A 17,444-nucleotide genomic window follows, 5' to 3' on the forward strand; every position below is an offset into this window, starting at 1 on the left:
ATGCTGCCTGGCATTTTCCTTGACCTGTGTCAGTGTGTGTTGGTGGTAGTGGTGGGGCAGGTTACAAGTCTCTACAATTTTACGTAGTTTTCCAGGTCTAATCACATGATACATATAATTGTTGTGCAAATGGTCCTTACAGGATACATGGTCCTCATGTTTCTCAGTGGTCAGGTCCTTTTATACAGTAGGCTACTTGAACAAGCAAATACTCTTTAAAATAGATGGTTAAAGATAGAAGCTGTTTTCTGCTTGCCAGCCACTTACTCAACAAGCTTATCATTAACTGTTATAACTGTTTGTAGGTATTTTGCAACCCGCTGACATTAGTTTACTGACTTTGTTCACCACTCAGAATTCCTTCAGCTGCAAAAAATTAGAATTCTAATCTGTTATTTTTCTTCTTTAGATCTATCCATAATCCGTTTTAACCCACTTCAAACTTTACCTCAACTTTTCTAGAGTCAGTCTCACGTCATCTTAAAACTCTTTGATATAATGAAGAGTTCATAATTAAATCAACTGACTGCAAGCATCAGACAGTCTGCTTTTGGACTACAGTTGCTGGGGCTGCCAGTCCGGGGCAAATGTGCAGTAGTTTTAAATCTAGACCATTTGTAAAGGATTTTCCCCACAGGGGGATCATTCATTTCAAATATATCATTTTATATAATTACCATTTGCCAGACTCATAGGCAACCACATCCTTTTCTCGGAAGGCTTAAGAAAGACTTAAGATCTCGGCACAATGACGCTACACATACCTCCATGTCTATCTCTAACTTCTAACTTCAGATCTTTACCACCTAATCTGGAAGCCCTGATTCTAACATCCTGAGGTGTGACAAATAAAGGTTTTATATTACCCATTTCTGTAGTTGCCTTTTCAAAAGGGATCTGATATTTATTTGTCCAAATGTCTGGTTAAAAAAAAAAAAAAAAAAAAAACTCCAGGGGATGTACTTCAAATCAAAGTACACAATGTCATAATAAAGACTGAAATCCTGCAAATTTGGACAAATGTGTAATTTTTATTTACATATCAAGCATCCTTACCCTGACTAAAATATCCTTCTCTAATGTACGATGCTGTTAGATTAACTATGATGCAAATGACCATGTACAACAGTGCCGAGATAGAGCTAGTTCAACCAATCATATACATTCAGGTACTTCACTTCTGTGGTTTCCAGTCTATGGGTCAGGCTGTAGGATTAAAAGGACTGTAGAACGATTAATGGAAGAAGAAAGTAGATCAAAGCTCAGCAGCACACATTTTTATTCACTTCTGTAACTTTAATCTAAGAAGTCAAAAACTAGTGTGGCTGGGAAAACGATCTAATCTCCAACAGTGCATTAGATTTAAGCACCTTAATGCAAAACCCTTAATCTGAAGTTCCTCCAAATTGTTCTCCAGTACTTAAATAAATCTCCCATCTCACCTTCTGGTGCTTTAATATAACTGAACACACAAATGCTAAACTTGCCAGAATATTTCAGCATGTCACGCACTCAGTAATCACAGGCCAAGAATCTTCAGAACCTTTTATAAGTAGTCAAACCCAAACAGAGCCCCGTTTGGAGTCCCACTTAGAAACCTTCAGTAATGTGACCACTGGCCAGATGTTTCATATCTCTGATGGAACTACCTTCTGTTCATAATAAAAATAAATCTGTGAATCAGAAAATCTCTCTATTATTTCCAAATTCCATCGCTGTTAATTAGCCTGCCTGCAGTCCCCAATGCATTTACCATTGCATCGGGGATTGGCAGGGGGTGGGGGGGGTGTTTGTATCTTTACTTTACAATTTTCTTTGAGCTAACATTTTAATAACACTTCCAGCAAATTTCCTCCAATCATGTAAAGATTCAAAACCAAATTTGTGGCACAATAAAGGCATCCTTCCCTGTTGTGCTAATGAGTGCTGGAGAATAAAAAAAGCTTATCTATGCATGCAAATGGAAAGTTGTAGAAGGAGTAGAAGCATTTCTACAGCAGATAAAGAGCTCAAGGCTAAGCAAACCCCAGATAGTAATACCTCCATCTTTATCTCACCTCTCACACCCCCCGCCAGATCCCACACCCTAACTAGGGAGTGTTTTACCATGGCAACTGTCACGTTCCACCTAACGTGGTCCCAGGGTTCATACACGGCACGCACGTAGTTACTGAATTGAATGATTAGATTTGGTTCAAAATATTAGGTATTCCCTCTGTAGGTACACATTGAGCTATGATAAATGAACCCGCCCTTAAAATAGGGGGTGAATAGTGTTTTTCTATATGAATAACTTGGTTTTGGAACTAGTGCTTTCATCAGTGCTGCTTGAGGAGTCCCTACACCTGAAAAAGATGTGGTGTACATTATGTATTCCTGCATACATCCTGCACTACATGACTCCCACCAGAGTCATTTACAGCTTAACAAGCTTTTGCACCAATTTTGAACTTGGAATTCAACGAGTTTCTACACGAGGAGCAAGAGACAGCTAAACCCCCCAGGAAGACTAATTTTCTCCTGAAAAACAGTCTGTTTTGAAGGGATGCAGACAAACTGTCAGGGATTAAAGACAAACCACAGCAGGCAACCCGCTCGATCACAGTCCAGCCATAATTTGACACTGTGAATTTGATGTTCGGCGTGTATGTGGCATATCTAATAAAAAATTACATCTCAGCTCTCCATATCCCGCAATCTAGCTAAGCGTGAGAAAGAGGAATAGAGCCCGTTTAATAAGTCAGATAACATGACATCAGCTGACATATCGTGGCATTAAATTCCAAACCATTGCACATAAATCCAAAGTATATGAGATTCAGAGGATTGTAGAGATGGCGAGCATTCGATTTATTACCATGCGGCGAGATAAAGTTCCAAGCTTTTTTTAATTTTTTTTTTTTTTTTTAATAAATGACAGGAGATACCTTGCATTGGCTGACTGCTTGAATTCTTGCAATTAGCCATGTGTGACAGAGAAAGGTCAAAACTAACAATTAACATTGGTGAGATGGAGGAACATTTGGGCAAATGAGAAACATGTAGTTCTTCTAAAAGTCCTTAAATTGATGAAGTATATAATTGAAAGTTTATACTGCTTAGCGAGAAAGAAAAAGGAGCCCAACTTTTGCAATGTTGCAGTTCATCATATTAGAATATAATTACACTTGTCTTTTGATTCTGGGGGTGAAGAATGTCTAGACCCATCATTGTATGACTGGGCTGCACAGCTTAAGTCTATTATACCTTTATTTTTTTAAATTTCATGTGCAATCTTAAGGTCAAAAACTACCTCTCCCCACGTATTTAGACACAGTGAAAAGGCCGCAAATGCAGTGAAGGCAGAAAATATTTTAAAAACCAGGACTCTTTGTCTCAAAGCGGGTAAACAATTTTCTTACCACAGGAAAAAACGCTGCTAAATTTAAACTTTAGCATTTCCAAAGTACTTAAAATGAGTCAAGATGTTATGATGTCCTTCAAAGAACTGAATCGAAAGCATGGGATATCCAAGTTAGAAGATCTTAAAGCAGTTTTTCAAACAGTCATCATAAAGTTTTATACATCTGGACGTAATAAAACAAATGGTGTGGTCTTTAGCAAATCTGAAAATGACTCAGATTCAACCTTGGCTGAATTACAAAACACGACAGAAGCAATTGTTGCTGCTCATCAATCTTTTTTAACCTTTCCAAAGAATTTGAAGTCCATCATTCTACAGTGAGAAAGATTATTCATAAGTGGGAAAAAAAATTAAAGGCAGTTTTCACAGGTGTGGACGTCCCAGCAAGGTCACCACAAGGTCAGACAATGTAAAATACCATGTACCAACTCTGTTTGCAGGGCTTGCCAGGAGAAAGCCTCTTCTTACTTAAAAGAACATGGCAGCACGGCTTCGGTTTGCTAAGTTGCACCTGAACAAAGTACAGATGTTTAACCATAACGCACAGCACCACATTTGAAGAAAACCAAGCACAACAAGCATATCAGCACAAACACTTCATACCAGCCGTCAAGCATGGTGGTGGAGGGGTGATGATTTGGGCTTCTTTTGCACCTGAGCACCATGTAGTCACTGAACCATTAAAACACCACAAACTCCTCTGTATACCAAAGTATTCTAGAGGCAAATGTGGGGCCATCTCTCTGATTGCTTAGGCAGGTGGCACAGCAGCAAATTTACAATAGAAAGGCTGAAAATAACAGAATCAAAGTGCTGCAAAGTCCAGGCTTCAGCCTGACTGAATGGTGGTGTGGGACCTAAACAGAGTTGTACATAAACAAATCCCCACTTCTTCTATATTTTGGGTTAGTTTTTAATAAACAAATAGTGCCATGGTATAATGCCATGAGTTGCCGTTCAACTGAGGTTGTATTTACCAAATTTTCAGACCTGGTAAGGACCAGATGTAAAATCCGAGAACTGAAAGAGGGTGCACTTTTTTTGTCATGTGACTGTTAATGATATTCATTTTAGCCGACCATAATCACCTGGTGAAATAAAGATGAAAAAAGACTGCTTAAGAATCGCAGGCGTTGTGTTTTAGAATCTGCTCACTAGAACATTTTGAAACTGAAATGTCAGCAGAAGATTGGACGCCTACTTGTGTCAGAGTTCATACCGCAGACTGACATACCTGGGTAAAGTGAACATATGCTCCTGCCAAATGATATGTGCACTAAATGAGACTACTGCTTTTGCAGTGCAGGACATTTTGGCAAGAGGTCAGAGCAACATGTGAAAATTATTTTAAAAGAAATTCCCCTGGACCCAAACCTTTGTGCGCGGCTTATCCAGCCTTTTGTATGTGTAACTGTGAAGAAAAATGAACCCACTGCATTAAACACCAAAAACCTAAATGCATTATTTGGGGACAATAAAATCCCTAATCCCATTGGACAAGACAATGAATGGCAAATGAAAGAATAACATATATTCTGAATAACAAATCAAAAATATTCAAGGAATATTTTTTGAAATATGTGAAAGATCTGGCAGAAAATTAGCCATAAAAGCTGTTGTAGACGATAATCTGTTTTTTCCTTCAACAAACACTTGAATATATGTCGCGTGCATTATTCCCCTACTGTATGTTTTTAAAAGAAAAATAGTATTTGTGTGTGTTTTGAGTCCAGCTGGGTGTAGAAAGGGTGTGGGCCATCACTTGACAGAGGCAATCAGGTTGGACAGAGATAAGAAAAAAAAAAAAAAAAAGTACAGTCTGGTCCGCCCCAGATGTCATCACAGTATGTTAATGAGCCAGAGTGGGGCCTTTAAGTGCTGGAACCCAACACAGGGACCAGTAAGGAGACCAGACGATGACACACACTGAAGGCAAAGAGGCGAGTATGTGACAGAGATGTGGTAACTGAGGCCTGGAGGCTCTGCGACAGGATCCCTTTCTTTTAATTTAAATACAAAACAGATTTCATATTACAAACATTTTAATTGGTTGTTCTACTCTAACAGTTATCCTCCTTGTTCTTGCAGATTACAAACTACAGGGACTCCCTGCTCATGGTTCTGTCTTGTGCCCTGGACAGGATATCATCTTATACTGTAAGTTTAAAAAAGAGACACTACAGTATAGATGATGTACTATCCAGGGTTTCATTCCCCCTCCGCTGCTATCAGCACACCAACACTGTAACTGAGCCTGAACACTCTGAGGGAGGCTGTCAAACCGTTACCATTACTGAGTTTTAGTAATGGTAAGGGTTCTACAGCCTTCTCTCAATGTCATCTAGACCGGGAGGTGTCACTCACAAGCTCCTGGCGGGTATTTCCTTTTTTTTTTTTTTTTTTTTTTTTTTTATAAATAGGTGCATATGAAATAAAGCAGATGGTTCTTAAATAAGCTTCTCATTGTTTTTTGTTCATCTCGGTGCAGCATATCAGCACTTTAAACTGATTGTGTTTGCGGGATTGCTTTCCTTCCCTGGCCGACGTGCATCGGTTTAAATATTTCCCAACTGCTGTCGGCTTGTCAGAGTGGCGATCTCTGCTGTGCAACGGGCTTGTCTAATCACTGGGAAGCAGCCGTTTTTGAGAGTAGGGGGAGCTTGAGGGGCTGACACAGCTTCTGAGAGACATTCGAGGCCTCTCCCTCCCTCCCCTGCTTAAGGCCACTAGCTGGTTATTCATCAAGATGCCCCGAATAGAGTAACCGTCAAGTTAACTCACAGGCAGCAGGAATGAATCTAATCACCATTATCTGACCCATTTTAGCATCAGGTTAGTGCTCCATTTTGCCATCCATTAGGGAGACAATTCAGCCCTCAGGGGCAAAGCTGGGCTTTATAAGAGCCAAAAAAGCAGAAGGATGGAGAAGTGGGAAGCAGAGAAGGGAGGTGAGAGGGGGGGAGAAAAAGGAAGAAAGAAGCAGAACAAAAAAGTGATAGTTGCAGGGATGGATGGCCACACTTCAAAGGCAGTGGAGGAGGCTAAAGTGATGTGGGAGTGGAGGGAACAGGGTTGGATGGTACATCAGGGACATTTGAGTGAACATGACTGCGCAGGTCCCGCTTCAGTTTATCTACAGCCCATGTTTGCACGAGGCGCCCGCCAAGTAAAAAGCTCTGAGAGCCAAAGATAAACCATCGGCTTTTTCACAGCTCGCCAAACCTGCTCAGCCATGAGCACACTGTCAAACTTGTGTCAAAACACTCATTTGATGGGAGTCTATGTCATGTTTGTTACTGAAAATATATCACTGCTTAATAATAATAATAATAATAAAAAATAATAATAATTCAGGTGGGGGTGGGGGGCTCTGTGGCTTGTGGAAGCTGCATTTAATCAACACTTTGGTTTTTTGCAGAAAAACCAAAGTGCTCTTTGCACTTCAACATCAATCTATGAACTGCATTCTGTAACATCTCTATGTAAAAGCTTTAATAATGCACAGGATGAATGGAGGCTGCAAAAGTCACAATTTATAGTAGAGTTCCTCTTCTTCAGAGGTGTCAGGTCAAAGGAGTTCTGGGTCTGAGAATATTTTATAAGTTACAGCGCCCTATCAAACTCATGATGAGAGGTCTGTCCTTTTCTCTTCCTATTGCAAGTCCTTCATCCATTTTCACTTTTTCAGCTTGACTGAGAGCTTCAACCTGACTTCCCTCAGGTATACTCTGCTCAGGTCCTCGCTCGCTTCTTGTGCGATCCGCGCTACCATCTGTCCAGCTGTGCCAATCACCATCCTCTACACACACACACACACACACACACACACACACACACACACACACACACACACAATAGAAACACAAACATCAGCATCAGGCACCACTGAGCACATGAAAGGTTTTATTTCATTTACGGAAGAATAGTTTCCTTCAGGAAAAGTTTAGACGAGCATCATAACCTCAGCGTCATATCAAAACTGCAGGAAAATGAACTTGTCAAAGATGAAACATTTGTGATTCAAGATGCTGATTATTCATATCTTTATATCGTTACCTTATTTGATTAAAACCTCTATAAATCAGTCAGTGTCCTTTATATCTCTGGTCTTTGGTTTCACCCATGTATGGTTGCATGCATGGGTAAAAAGTAGCTTTGTGTCAGGAAAAACACTAAATTCAGTGTTTATTGGTCAGTTACTGATTCGAGTTCTACCTCTACATTTCTTGAATCATTCCTGTGTGACATGCAAACTGTGAAGAACAGCGATGATCTGCATAACTTTTCTTGGAGGTCACCGACCTTGAAACATTTTCAGCACAACAGACGTAGCTTCAAATATTCCCTGTCGTTAAAAATGCATGGCTTAGAAAGGCTGCTCTAATATTTATGAGTTAAAAACACAAGGAAAAAGAATTTTTGGAGATACGTGGCAAACAAATACCAGAAGCCATCAGAGAGGCTACAGGTGTCAGTAAGAGAGGTAAAGATTTCACTTCTTTCAGCCCAGCATGCACTGACACTTCAGAATGGCAGCCTATCATTAAATTACATGTCCACACACAGAAGTAGAAATAAAGAGTTGATCCTAGTAGTGGGCAGCACGACTGCAATCACCCCTTTGACCCAAAGTTGGATAAAGTGTTAAGAAAACAGATGGATGGCTGTCCTGGCTATGTGATTATATGGATACTGCAGTAGATGTGGTCACACCACTGAACACAGAAGTACTTTCAAGGAATTGACTTCCCATCAATACTCAAAATATGCAACTCTTGCTAAAGCATGCGGAAGTAATTAAAAGTTATTTACACAGCGCCAAATCCCAACATCAGTTGCCTCAAGGTGCTTTATATTGTAAGGTAGACCCTACAATAACGCATACAGAGGAAAACCCAACAATCATTTGAGCCCCTACGAGCAAGCACTGTGGCGAAAGTGGGAAGAAAAAACAGGAAGAAACCTCAAAGCATGTCAACTGGATTCAACACTTTGACTAAACCACTCCAAAACCTTCATTTTTTTTTTTTGCTTTTTGAGACATTTAGAGGTGAACTATGGCAAGTTATCCAGCTGCTGAAGCAGAAAAGTGGCCCCAGACGCATCACACTACCACCAGCATGTTTGATTGTTGGTGTGAGGTTCTTTTTATGAAATACTGTACTAGTTTTACACTAGATGTTTCTGGGAATAAAAAAAAAAGAAAAAAAAGAAAAAAAAAGTGATTTCAAACAACTACATGGACATACAGCACGTTTACGGCTGTCTCATTTGGTATGCAGGCCAAGTACAGCACTTCACTAACACAGATGCACGTGATAAAAGCCCAATAAAGAGTGAGAATGCTTACCATGTGGGTTTCTTTCTTTGTGTAAAGTTTCACACAAATATCCAGCACTCCATCTTCTCCATCTTGCCAGAGTTCAACAGACTAAAAATAGAGACATTTTGATCTTAGAAATGTATTCTTCACACATTAGGCAAATAAAGTTTTTAAAAATGGCAGCAGAGTCAAAGCAAGAGGAGATAATATATTCTGTGCGGAGAGAAACTCATGTCGCATAACTCCAAGAGCTGCTAATAACTAATCAAGCCCACAGTACGCCTTTGACATGGTTGTGTGATTCTGTAATGACAGATTTTATAATGATGTATTCAAAAATGACCCTTGGGTTTTTTTAGAAGCAGCAACAAACAGCTGCATCAAGCACATGTCAACATGTAGAATGGAGGCAAGTATGAAGCTCTTTAAATAGGCTTTAATCAGTGCAGCCAGATGTGACGAGTGCAGTTTGCTGTCAGCTTACGGTCACATGTGACTTCAGAGAGTTCACTGGTTCATTAGTCACCTGTGTCATTGAATAGGGCACTTCCTGGGGCAGATACTCCAGAAGCTTCTCTCTGATGATGTTAGTGCAGACCTCCTCTGGACTTTGGTCAGTCAGGACTTCACTGTGATATTGCCATGATCCTGGCTTGGCAGCAACCATGAAGTAGCTCTTTAAGAACAGAAAAACAGAACACAGTTATACCACATGAACATTACAGTGTATCTTGATGTGGTCATATAACATTTACCTTCAGAGTGTCCACGTCCTCTCTGTCCACTGACGACAGCATGAACACGTCCTTGAAGTGAGGCCAGCCCTGCTGGTTTCTCAGTGTCTTCAGCTGTTCTTTGCTCAGCGCAGAGGTCGGCTCACTCCCATCCTCGGGTTCTGCGTTTTCCTCACCCTCTGAAGCCCTTTCTGATCTTTTCTCTGCCCACGGGGGCTTGATCACTGGCCTGATCCGCATTTTGCGTCCATTCACCACTCCACACGTCAACTGAGCCGTGATATCCAGCAGTCTATCTTTAGCCTTCATGAGGTCCACCTTAAAATAAAATAAAATATGCAAACATTATCGCCTTTTCATGCAGGAACTATTTTCTTTATACCATCACGGTGATGGAAACTGTAAAGGCAGCCACATGCACACTTGCTCTGTTTGGCAGTTGTAGCTCTGTAGAAAGAAAGTAGTAGTTCCTACATCCAACTCCGACAACACTTGAAAAGTCAATTAAAACCTTTAATTCTTGCAGTAAAAGAGCGTTTTATCGATTGTTTAATTAAGCAATCGGGTAAAAATACTTTTGAGCAATAATAAATACTCAAAAGAGAAAAACATAGCTCTTTTAAAATGAACTGCTCATTGGTTTCTATTTTAGACTGAAGTGTTTTAATACTTGCATACAGTATCTATAAAAAAGTAAAGCATTTATGTATTTACCTGCCATATTAAAAACAATCTTAGATGCAAAAATAAATAATCATAACTACAGTAATGTCAAATAAAATTAGGTATAGATGCAAGCTCACTCTTTCTTCTTAGAAGGCGTACTTACACAAGCAGGAGGTAAACAGTTGACAGGTTTTTTATCTCCTGGATGAGGTATCTGTTTTTGTGTGTGCATATATTATATATTATATTAACTAAACTAAATCTGCAAAACAGTGTTACTAAAGTCTTGAAATAAATATGGTCTCGTACACCCCATGCCCCCCTTTAGACTCACCCCTGCTTATGTACACTTTAACTTCTGTAGCTTTGCTTCAGATATTCTCTGTGTAAAACAATCAGCGGTGGATGAGAGCAGCTACAAAGCTCGCTTTTCTTCACATTGGAGCTTGTTGAACAGGCGGTTTGGTTAAGGACTCAAGCCAGCTTTTTCCCAGTAAAGGACTTTATGGCAATTACAGTAACAAGCGCTGCTATTCTGTACACTAGAAAGCCCTTTTCTTTCACTCCACCTGAGCTCACGGTCTCCGTAACAGCTCCACCTCTTTGCTCTAACTGAGCGCTACAGAGTCGTGGATTACACAAAGCACCAAAGAAAAAACTTTGCATTGAGGATTTTCTATTATCGAGTGATTTGAATTAATCAATCACTGCAGTGGAATTCACTGCAATGAATCCCATATTATTCCTTACTGTGGACAAACCTAATGAAAGGAACAAAGCTGTAACATAAACACATATTGGCAGCAACATTGTACTTAATGACCTTTCCCTGCTGCTGTAAATTCTCACATTTTCTTTTTTCTTTTTTTAAATCATCCTGTGGGGTTTGGGATGGAAGGCCACTGACATGATTCTGAAACTAGAAGCTACTGTGAGATGAACTGATTTTGGGCTCTTTATTTGGTTTGGTGACAGTGACACAAACACTGAATGATGCCAGCTTTAGCTTTTAGCTTCAATAATAATAATGAATTAGGATGTTATAGGCAAAAAAGGGCTTCTTGTAAAGTGTACAGTACATTAACTGCTACTATCCCTGCAAATACTGCTTGTTTTAAATAGTTATAAACAAGCATGTGAGGTGGTATAACTACAGTTATTACTAAGTACTTGTCAAGAGGTTACAATATGAGGCATTCATACAAGAGAAAGGCTAGACTACATTACTACATAAGCTTTTATCAATCAGATTTCTTCCTGCCTTGTAGTTTCTGTTTTTATGAATCATGCGAAACATGCACATTTTACTCCAGCAAAAAGTACCTTATTCAGGACTAGGACTGCAGGAATATCCGGGTGCTGGGCCAGGCATTTCAGCACCTCAAAGTCGAGCCTGCTGCACATCCATTTGTCTGCCACATCCACCATGACTACCACTGGAAATGCAATTATAAGCATTTAAAAGGGAGCACTGCGCACCACTGTTCACATTAGATCAGCACAAAGAATAATAATAAAAAAAAATAGAGACTGCTCAATTGCGGTTAATAAATGACGCAGAGTGAATATATCATACTTAGATCAGCTTCTTTGACCGTGTTCCAGGGATCCACAAGCAAAGACTTCTCCAGCTGGTGTCTTTGAAGACAGAATTTATTCATGTATTACACAGCAGAATAAAACCAGAGGGAGACAGACTTGAGTAATATCTAAATGGGAAAAGCACCTTTTGACCTTTGATGGAGTAGTAAGACCAGGAGTATCAAGCAAGATCTACAAAAAACAAACAATTTATTGACAAAGGCATATAACTTCTGAGCAACATTCCTGGATTAAAACAGAAAGGAAGCGAAAAGGTTCGTACTATCTGTGTGTCTTCCTCTGTTAGGACGCCCAGTGCACGTGACCGTGTAGTGTGTACTTTCTTGGACACAGCAAACACCTTTAAGACAAGATTACAGATTTTAGAAGGTGAGCAATAAGACAAATATTTTACAGAGTGAAGATTTTTTAAAAAGAAAGACAAAAACCTTTCTGCCAAGGAGCTGATTGGACAATGTGGATTTCCCAGCATTTGGGGCACCTATTATAGCCACTTTCAAAACCTTTGAGTTTTCAGGTTGATCTGGATGTTTCATTAACAGAGACAACTGTCCACCTAAAAAGACACAACACTAAACATTAGACAGACCATAAACATGACAGAAGGATGACATGTGCAATTTTTGGGAAAAGGCTGAGTTGGAATGATCAGGCAAATTTAGAGATGTAAATCTCTGAGGCAGTGGTCTGGTTACCGCTGTCTGGCGGAACTGAGGCTGGAAGGCGATAAATGTTGCCGTCTGCCTCTGCTGCTTTGCCTTTCATCAGTCTGCTGAGAAATGCCTCTGATGTAATAAAACAAGCAGGAGTGAAGATAAATCCGTTCCCCCCTCCACGGCTGCAGGCAGCATTTCCTGTAAAGACATCAAAATCTCCATCACTTCACTGCCAGCTGGCCCGCAAGCTGACTGACTGATTATTCTTACTGGGATGTTAATATGACACAGAATAGTGACGCATTCAGATTTTCTTTGTCCAAACCCTCTCCTGCCCTGCCTCCCCCCCCCAAAAAAACAGTTCACAAAATAAACCATACATCATCACATAACTCCAAGATTTTTGTGCTGTCTTACCCCAAAACTGCAGCTTTTAAAAGTCATTTTGGATAACAAGCACTTTTATGGAGAAATGTGTTAACAAGCAATTTGTTGTTACTTTTGCAGAGAATTTTGAGCCTTAGTGGAGGTATAAAGTCTCAGGCTGCTCCTGTTAGCACTGTGCAGGAGAGAAATGATTCACTTTATCTAGCAAATATAAATGTAATCAATTTATGATTTAAACTACTTTTAAAATCAGCTTTCCAAAAGTTTAATAAGAAAGGACTTTAATAGTAAGAGGAGGGGGGATTCCTCCTTGAGCTGGACCAAAATCAACAGGATCATCTTCCAGAAACTCACTGCTCTACTCTCACTACATGAGGCCGGGCACTAGGGCAGTAGGGTCTGACAATGTCCGAGGATTTCATCCCGATACCTAATGGCAATCATGGTGCTGTTGCCTAGCCTGTAGAGGTCTTTGTGTCCCTCCATCAATATGGATCCCCAGACCATCACTGACCCAGTACCAAACCGGTTATACTGAACGATGTTACAGGCAGCATAACGTTCTCCACGGCTTCTCCAGACTCTGTCACATATGGTCAGGGTGAATCTGCTCTCATCTCTAAAAAGCAAAGGGCATCAGTGATGACCTGCCAATTCTGGTATTCTGATGGCAAAATCCAATCAGGATCAACATCATAGGGACCAACAGAGGATGTCAGTACTCAGGCCACCTTATGTAGTCTGTTTTTGATCGTGTGGTCAGAGACACTCACACCAGCAGGCTGTAGGAGGTCATTCTGGCGAAGCTCATCCTGTTCCTCCTTACACAAATGGAGCAGATGCCGATCCTGGTGATCGCTTATGGACCTTCTACAGCCCTGTCCAGTTCTCCTAGAGTAGTGGTTCCCACCCCCCCCCCCCCCCCCTGCACAAACACATACTCCAACCACACACACCCATATTTTGTTTTCAAACTCCATTGCGGTTTATTTCACGCCTCAAACATTTAGTAAACAATTAGGCAAATACAAGTAAACTGCAATAAATTACGGGTAGTAATAAAATACACTACTAACTCTTTTACGCTACGTCCACACCTGCATGGGTATTTTTGAAAAACGCAGCTGTTTCTGTGCGTTTGGGTCAACACGTAAACGGTGTTTCGAATCACAGAAAACTGAGATTTTTTAAAACTCATTTTTTTGCGTTTACGTGTGGACAAGGAATACAGAGTTCATCACGCAACGTCAAAGGTATGTGCCTTTTTTCACATCACGCTGTGCGCCACGTTATTGTTTACATGAGATGAATTGCAGAATGGCAGATAGAGACAAAATACTGTTAATCTGACTGTCTGCAGGTTTTACACGCAGTTACTGTCCCTCCATTTAGAAAGGCAGAGGGGTCATGGTGTAATTATTTTACATGTAGTTTTTTTTTTCCTGTGTAATAATATTCAACATTGCTATCAATACATTTTTCAAAAAATACCTCTCTGTGACAAAACGGGTTCAAAAACAAAAACAACTGTGGGATACTGTTTGTCTGTGATTTGGACAGGGGGAACAAATTGTGGCCGGATCAGCCTGATATTATTTGTATCCCACTGTAATTTTACTCTATAAAGAGCTAACATCTCCAAAATGTCAGGAGTAGTTAGTCAAGAAGTGTTTGTGAACTAAAAATCGAGACTGTGGGATACTGTTTGTCCAAACCAATTCTGCAGGGGAGACCTACCTTGGCACTTGTTCAGGTGAAGCCAAAGGAAAGATATGCTTCATCATATTTTCTAGTCTTTGGCTTGGAAGGAAGCTGGTTTGGAAACATATTTGGCGATGCTTAATCTCCTGTTTTGCGTTTGTGTGAGAGCCCCTGTCAAAAGCCTGTCCATTATGCTAGCAGTGTCCAAGAGTTCTTTTTTGTTTTTTTCTTTCATACCACCCCTGCAATGGCTCTGCCCCCGCCCCCCCCTTTGGGAACCTCTGTCCTAGAGTAACTGGTTTTCTCCTGGACTTTCCTCTACACTCTTAAGACGGATTAACAGCCCCTCTACTACCTAACTACAAAGATCAATATCTCAGAAGTTTAACTGACTTGATGGTGTATTCAAAAAAATAAAAATCAGAATTGGTTGGGTCTGGGATGCGAACAGTCTACGTAATTCAAAGTAAATTTTACAAAATGTATCAATTAAAAAAAAAATGACAGTGTAAACCAATCAGTGTGAAACAAATACACACTGTCAACTGAGTCTACTCGACACAGTTGACTGCCAGCTGGTTATATTCCTATAGAAGAGGACGGTTGCTCAGCACAAATATATTACAGGGTGTATCAGAAAGAGTCATCCACTTACAAAGCGCTTTAACCTTGCAGCTATTTACTGGTAATGATCTAAACATGTACCTTTAGAAAAAGGGGATTTAAGAGTTTTTGTGAGCGCTTGCCGGTAGGTAACAACAGGTAACAACAACAGCAGCTCCAGACACGCTTTCTTGTATGTTATTACTAACTTGACCCCAATCAATTGCAGACTGATGCCAGACTGACTCAGTCTTACAACAACATGGCAGGTTTTAATGATGTGTTGGAGAACGTCTCATTTTTCAGTCAAAAAACATCTGTAGTGAGAAAAGTGTCTGTGAAGGTTCTCAGAGCCACCTCCATAGGACAAGACTCAGCAGTCCATCTGCATCTTAAAGATAAAGGACACTCTTTCAAGGATGCCAATGTTCACATTTTGGACAGAGAGGACAGATGGATTGAAAGAGGAGTGAAAGAATGGTAAATGGTAAATGGCCTGCATTTGTATAGCGCTTTTCTAGTCCCTAAGGACCCCAAAGCGCTTCACACTACATTCAGTCATTCACCCATTCACACACACATTCACACACTGGCGATGACAAGCTACATTGTAGCCACAGCTGCCCTGGGGCGCACTGACAGAGGCGAGGCTGCCGGACACTGGCGCCACCGGGCCCTCTGACCACCACCAGTAGGCAAACACGGGGTTAGTATCTTGCCCAAGGATATTTGGCATGCAGCCAGGAGGCAGCCTGGGATCGAACCACCGACCTTCTGATTAGTGGCTGATCTGCTCTGCCACCTGAGCTACAGTCACCCACAAAGAAGCCATCTATGTCCACTGTGAGCGACCATCTTTGAACAGAGGCGGTGGTTTACGACACCAACTGTCTGTCATCTATAATCCAGTTTTGAGTTCCCTCCCCAGACGCCTTAACGCCCACTCACATCCTGGGCCATCTGATCTCAGGAAATCGCATGATAAGGTGGGGCCAGGTTTCACAATGAGCTCACCCGAAACCTTGGCTGATTGGGACCCACACCCATTTTCACACCTTGGCTCAGGCAATTAGAGGATCATCAGGGGGTCCTTTTGTCCCTCTGTGGGGGGAAACTCCCACTAGGTTTATATCTGGGACTCTCCACCATTTGACCTTTAGAACTGAAGAAGCTTCTCGGATGAGAGGTGAAACGTCTTCAAGCAACTCAAAGAAGTCCAGACGCTTTTCTTTGCAAGCTCCTTTGACTGTAGTCAGAAAACTTTATCTCGTTGGATAAAACATAAAGTGACAAACCGCAATATGTTCTTGCAATACTCAACATATCACAGCATGTAAGAAAACCCAGGTAAAGCATTGAGATAATATCATATCGATAACAATAGCTCATCTTTTCCGCCTCAAATTATCAGCCATATTTTCTGTCTGTTCACGGTCCTTTACACGGCGTCTATACAGTTAATCAAAGCAGCAATGACATCTTCATCCATGTAGATGTCATTATAATGTCTACGGTATTAGCATACAGTCTCCCTCACAAACCTCATTCCGAGCGACAGGTGACATTTCACTTTTCCCCATTTGGTATTAACCCCGAGCCTCAAATATTTCTCCTTTCAAAAATGAACAAAATAAACGATAAGCAGAAAAATAATGTCTCCACTGACCCGCTGTCAGAAACCATGACGCACTTTCCTGTCGAGCAGACACGGCGAGCCGCCTGGAGAGGACAGCCGAGTCTCTGAAAAAGCGACCACACACTCTGAGAGCCATCTTACTTTGACAAAACAACAGCTGCTGTGTTTTAGCTAATAAGACGTTGTTCGTCTGCGAAGAACTGGGTCGCTTGTTTACATTCACATTGCCTGTAAGGTAAAACCATGTTGCTTTAACCAAAGAGAGGTATCTTCCGCTCTGGAGAGGGTCTGTATGAGTGTTCTTGTGAAAGCTACACCGCCCCCTAGCGGCCGCAGGGTCAACTGCATCCCTGACCATCCTACTCGCATTCATCTGAAACGTTAAAGTCAGATAGCAAATTAATCACAACCCACTGATTAAACAGATTTTTTTCAAGGCAAATAAAACTGAAATATTTATTGTTTGACAAGATTTACATCATAATATCCAACTACTCTCCTAATGACTCAGTAAAGACTGTACCAGTTGCGTACTCTTCACTGACTAAATCGAAAATGACAGTTCATGGTCTGAGTGACTGAAAATGATTGCATAAGAAGAGAAACAAGGAAACAAACAAATAAAGGCTGAGGAATGAGAAGAGAGCTCATTGAGTTTGGAGGAACTATGCGATGGAGGAAATTATTCGAGTGGGCACAACTGTTCTCTAGGCCTTACTTCTACATAACAAAA

At 40.8% G+C, this 17,444-nt stretch overlaps 1 protein-coding gene across 1 annotated transcript; it reads right to left on the reverse strand.

The window, feature by feature from the left end:
* Nucleotides 1–3,231: 3,231 nt before the first annotated feature.
* Nucleotides 3,232–16,980, reverse strand: eral1 (Era-like 12S mitochondrial rRNA chaperone 1). The gene is made up of 11 exons (XM_040014592.1): nt 16,742–16,980; nt 12,424–12,582; nt 12,157–12,284; nt 11,991–12,068; nt 11,853–11,899; nt 11,703–11,764; nt 11,450–11,562; nt 9,482–9,778; nt 9,253–9,402; nt 8,754–8,834; nt 3,232–7,202 (listed from the first exon to the last, which is right to left on the reverse strand). The coding sequence occupies exons 1-11, from the start codon at nt 16,845–16,847 to the stop codon at nt 7,080–7,082; spliced, it is 1,344 nt and encodes a 447-aa protein (XP_039870526.1). The 5' UTR covers nt 16,848–16,980; the 3' UTR covers nt 3,232–7,079.
* Between the last annotated feature and the right edge of the window lie 464 nt (nt 16,981–17,444).

Source organism: Simochromis diagramma, unplaced genomic scaffold, assembly GCF_900408965.1.
Source record: "Simochromis diagramma unplaced genomic scaffold, fSimDia1.1 OVJJ01000676.1, whole genome shotgun sequence".
NCBI lineage: Eukaryota > Metazoa > Chordata > Actinopteri > Cichliformes > Cichlidae > Simochromis > Simochromis diagramma.

What these genes read in the sequence shown, in the direction of transcription:
- eral1 (XM_040014592.1), bottom strand. Translation starts at nt 16,847, where the DNA reads ATGGCTCTCAGAGTGTGTGGTCGCTTTTTCAGAGACTCGGCTGTCCTC. An exon ending in ACTCCATCAAAGGTCAAAAG is followed by an intron (nt 11,765 to 11,852) that starts GTGCTTTTCCCA and finishes CTGTCTTCAAAG; the next exon opens with ACACCAGCTGGAGAAGTCTT. An exon ending in CAAAGAAAGAAACCCACATG is followed by an intron (nt 7,203 to 8,753) that starts GTAAGCATTCTC and finishes GTGTGTGTGTAG; the next exon opens with AGGATGGTGATTGGCACAGC.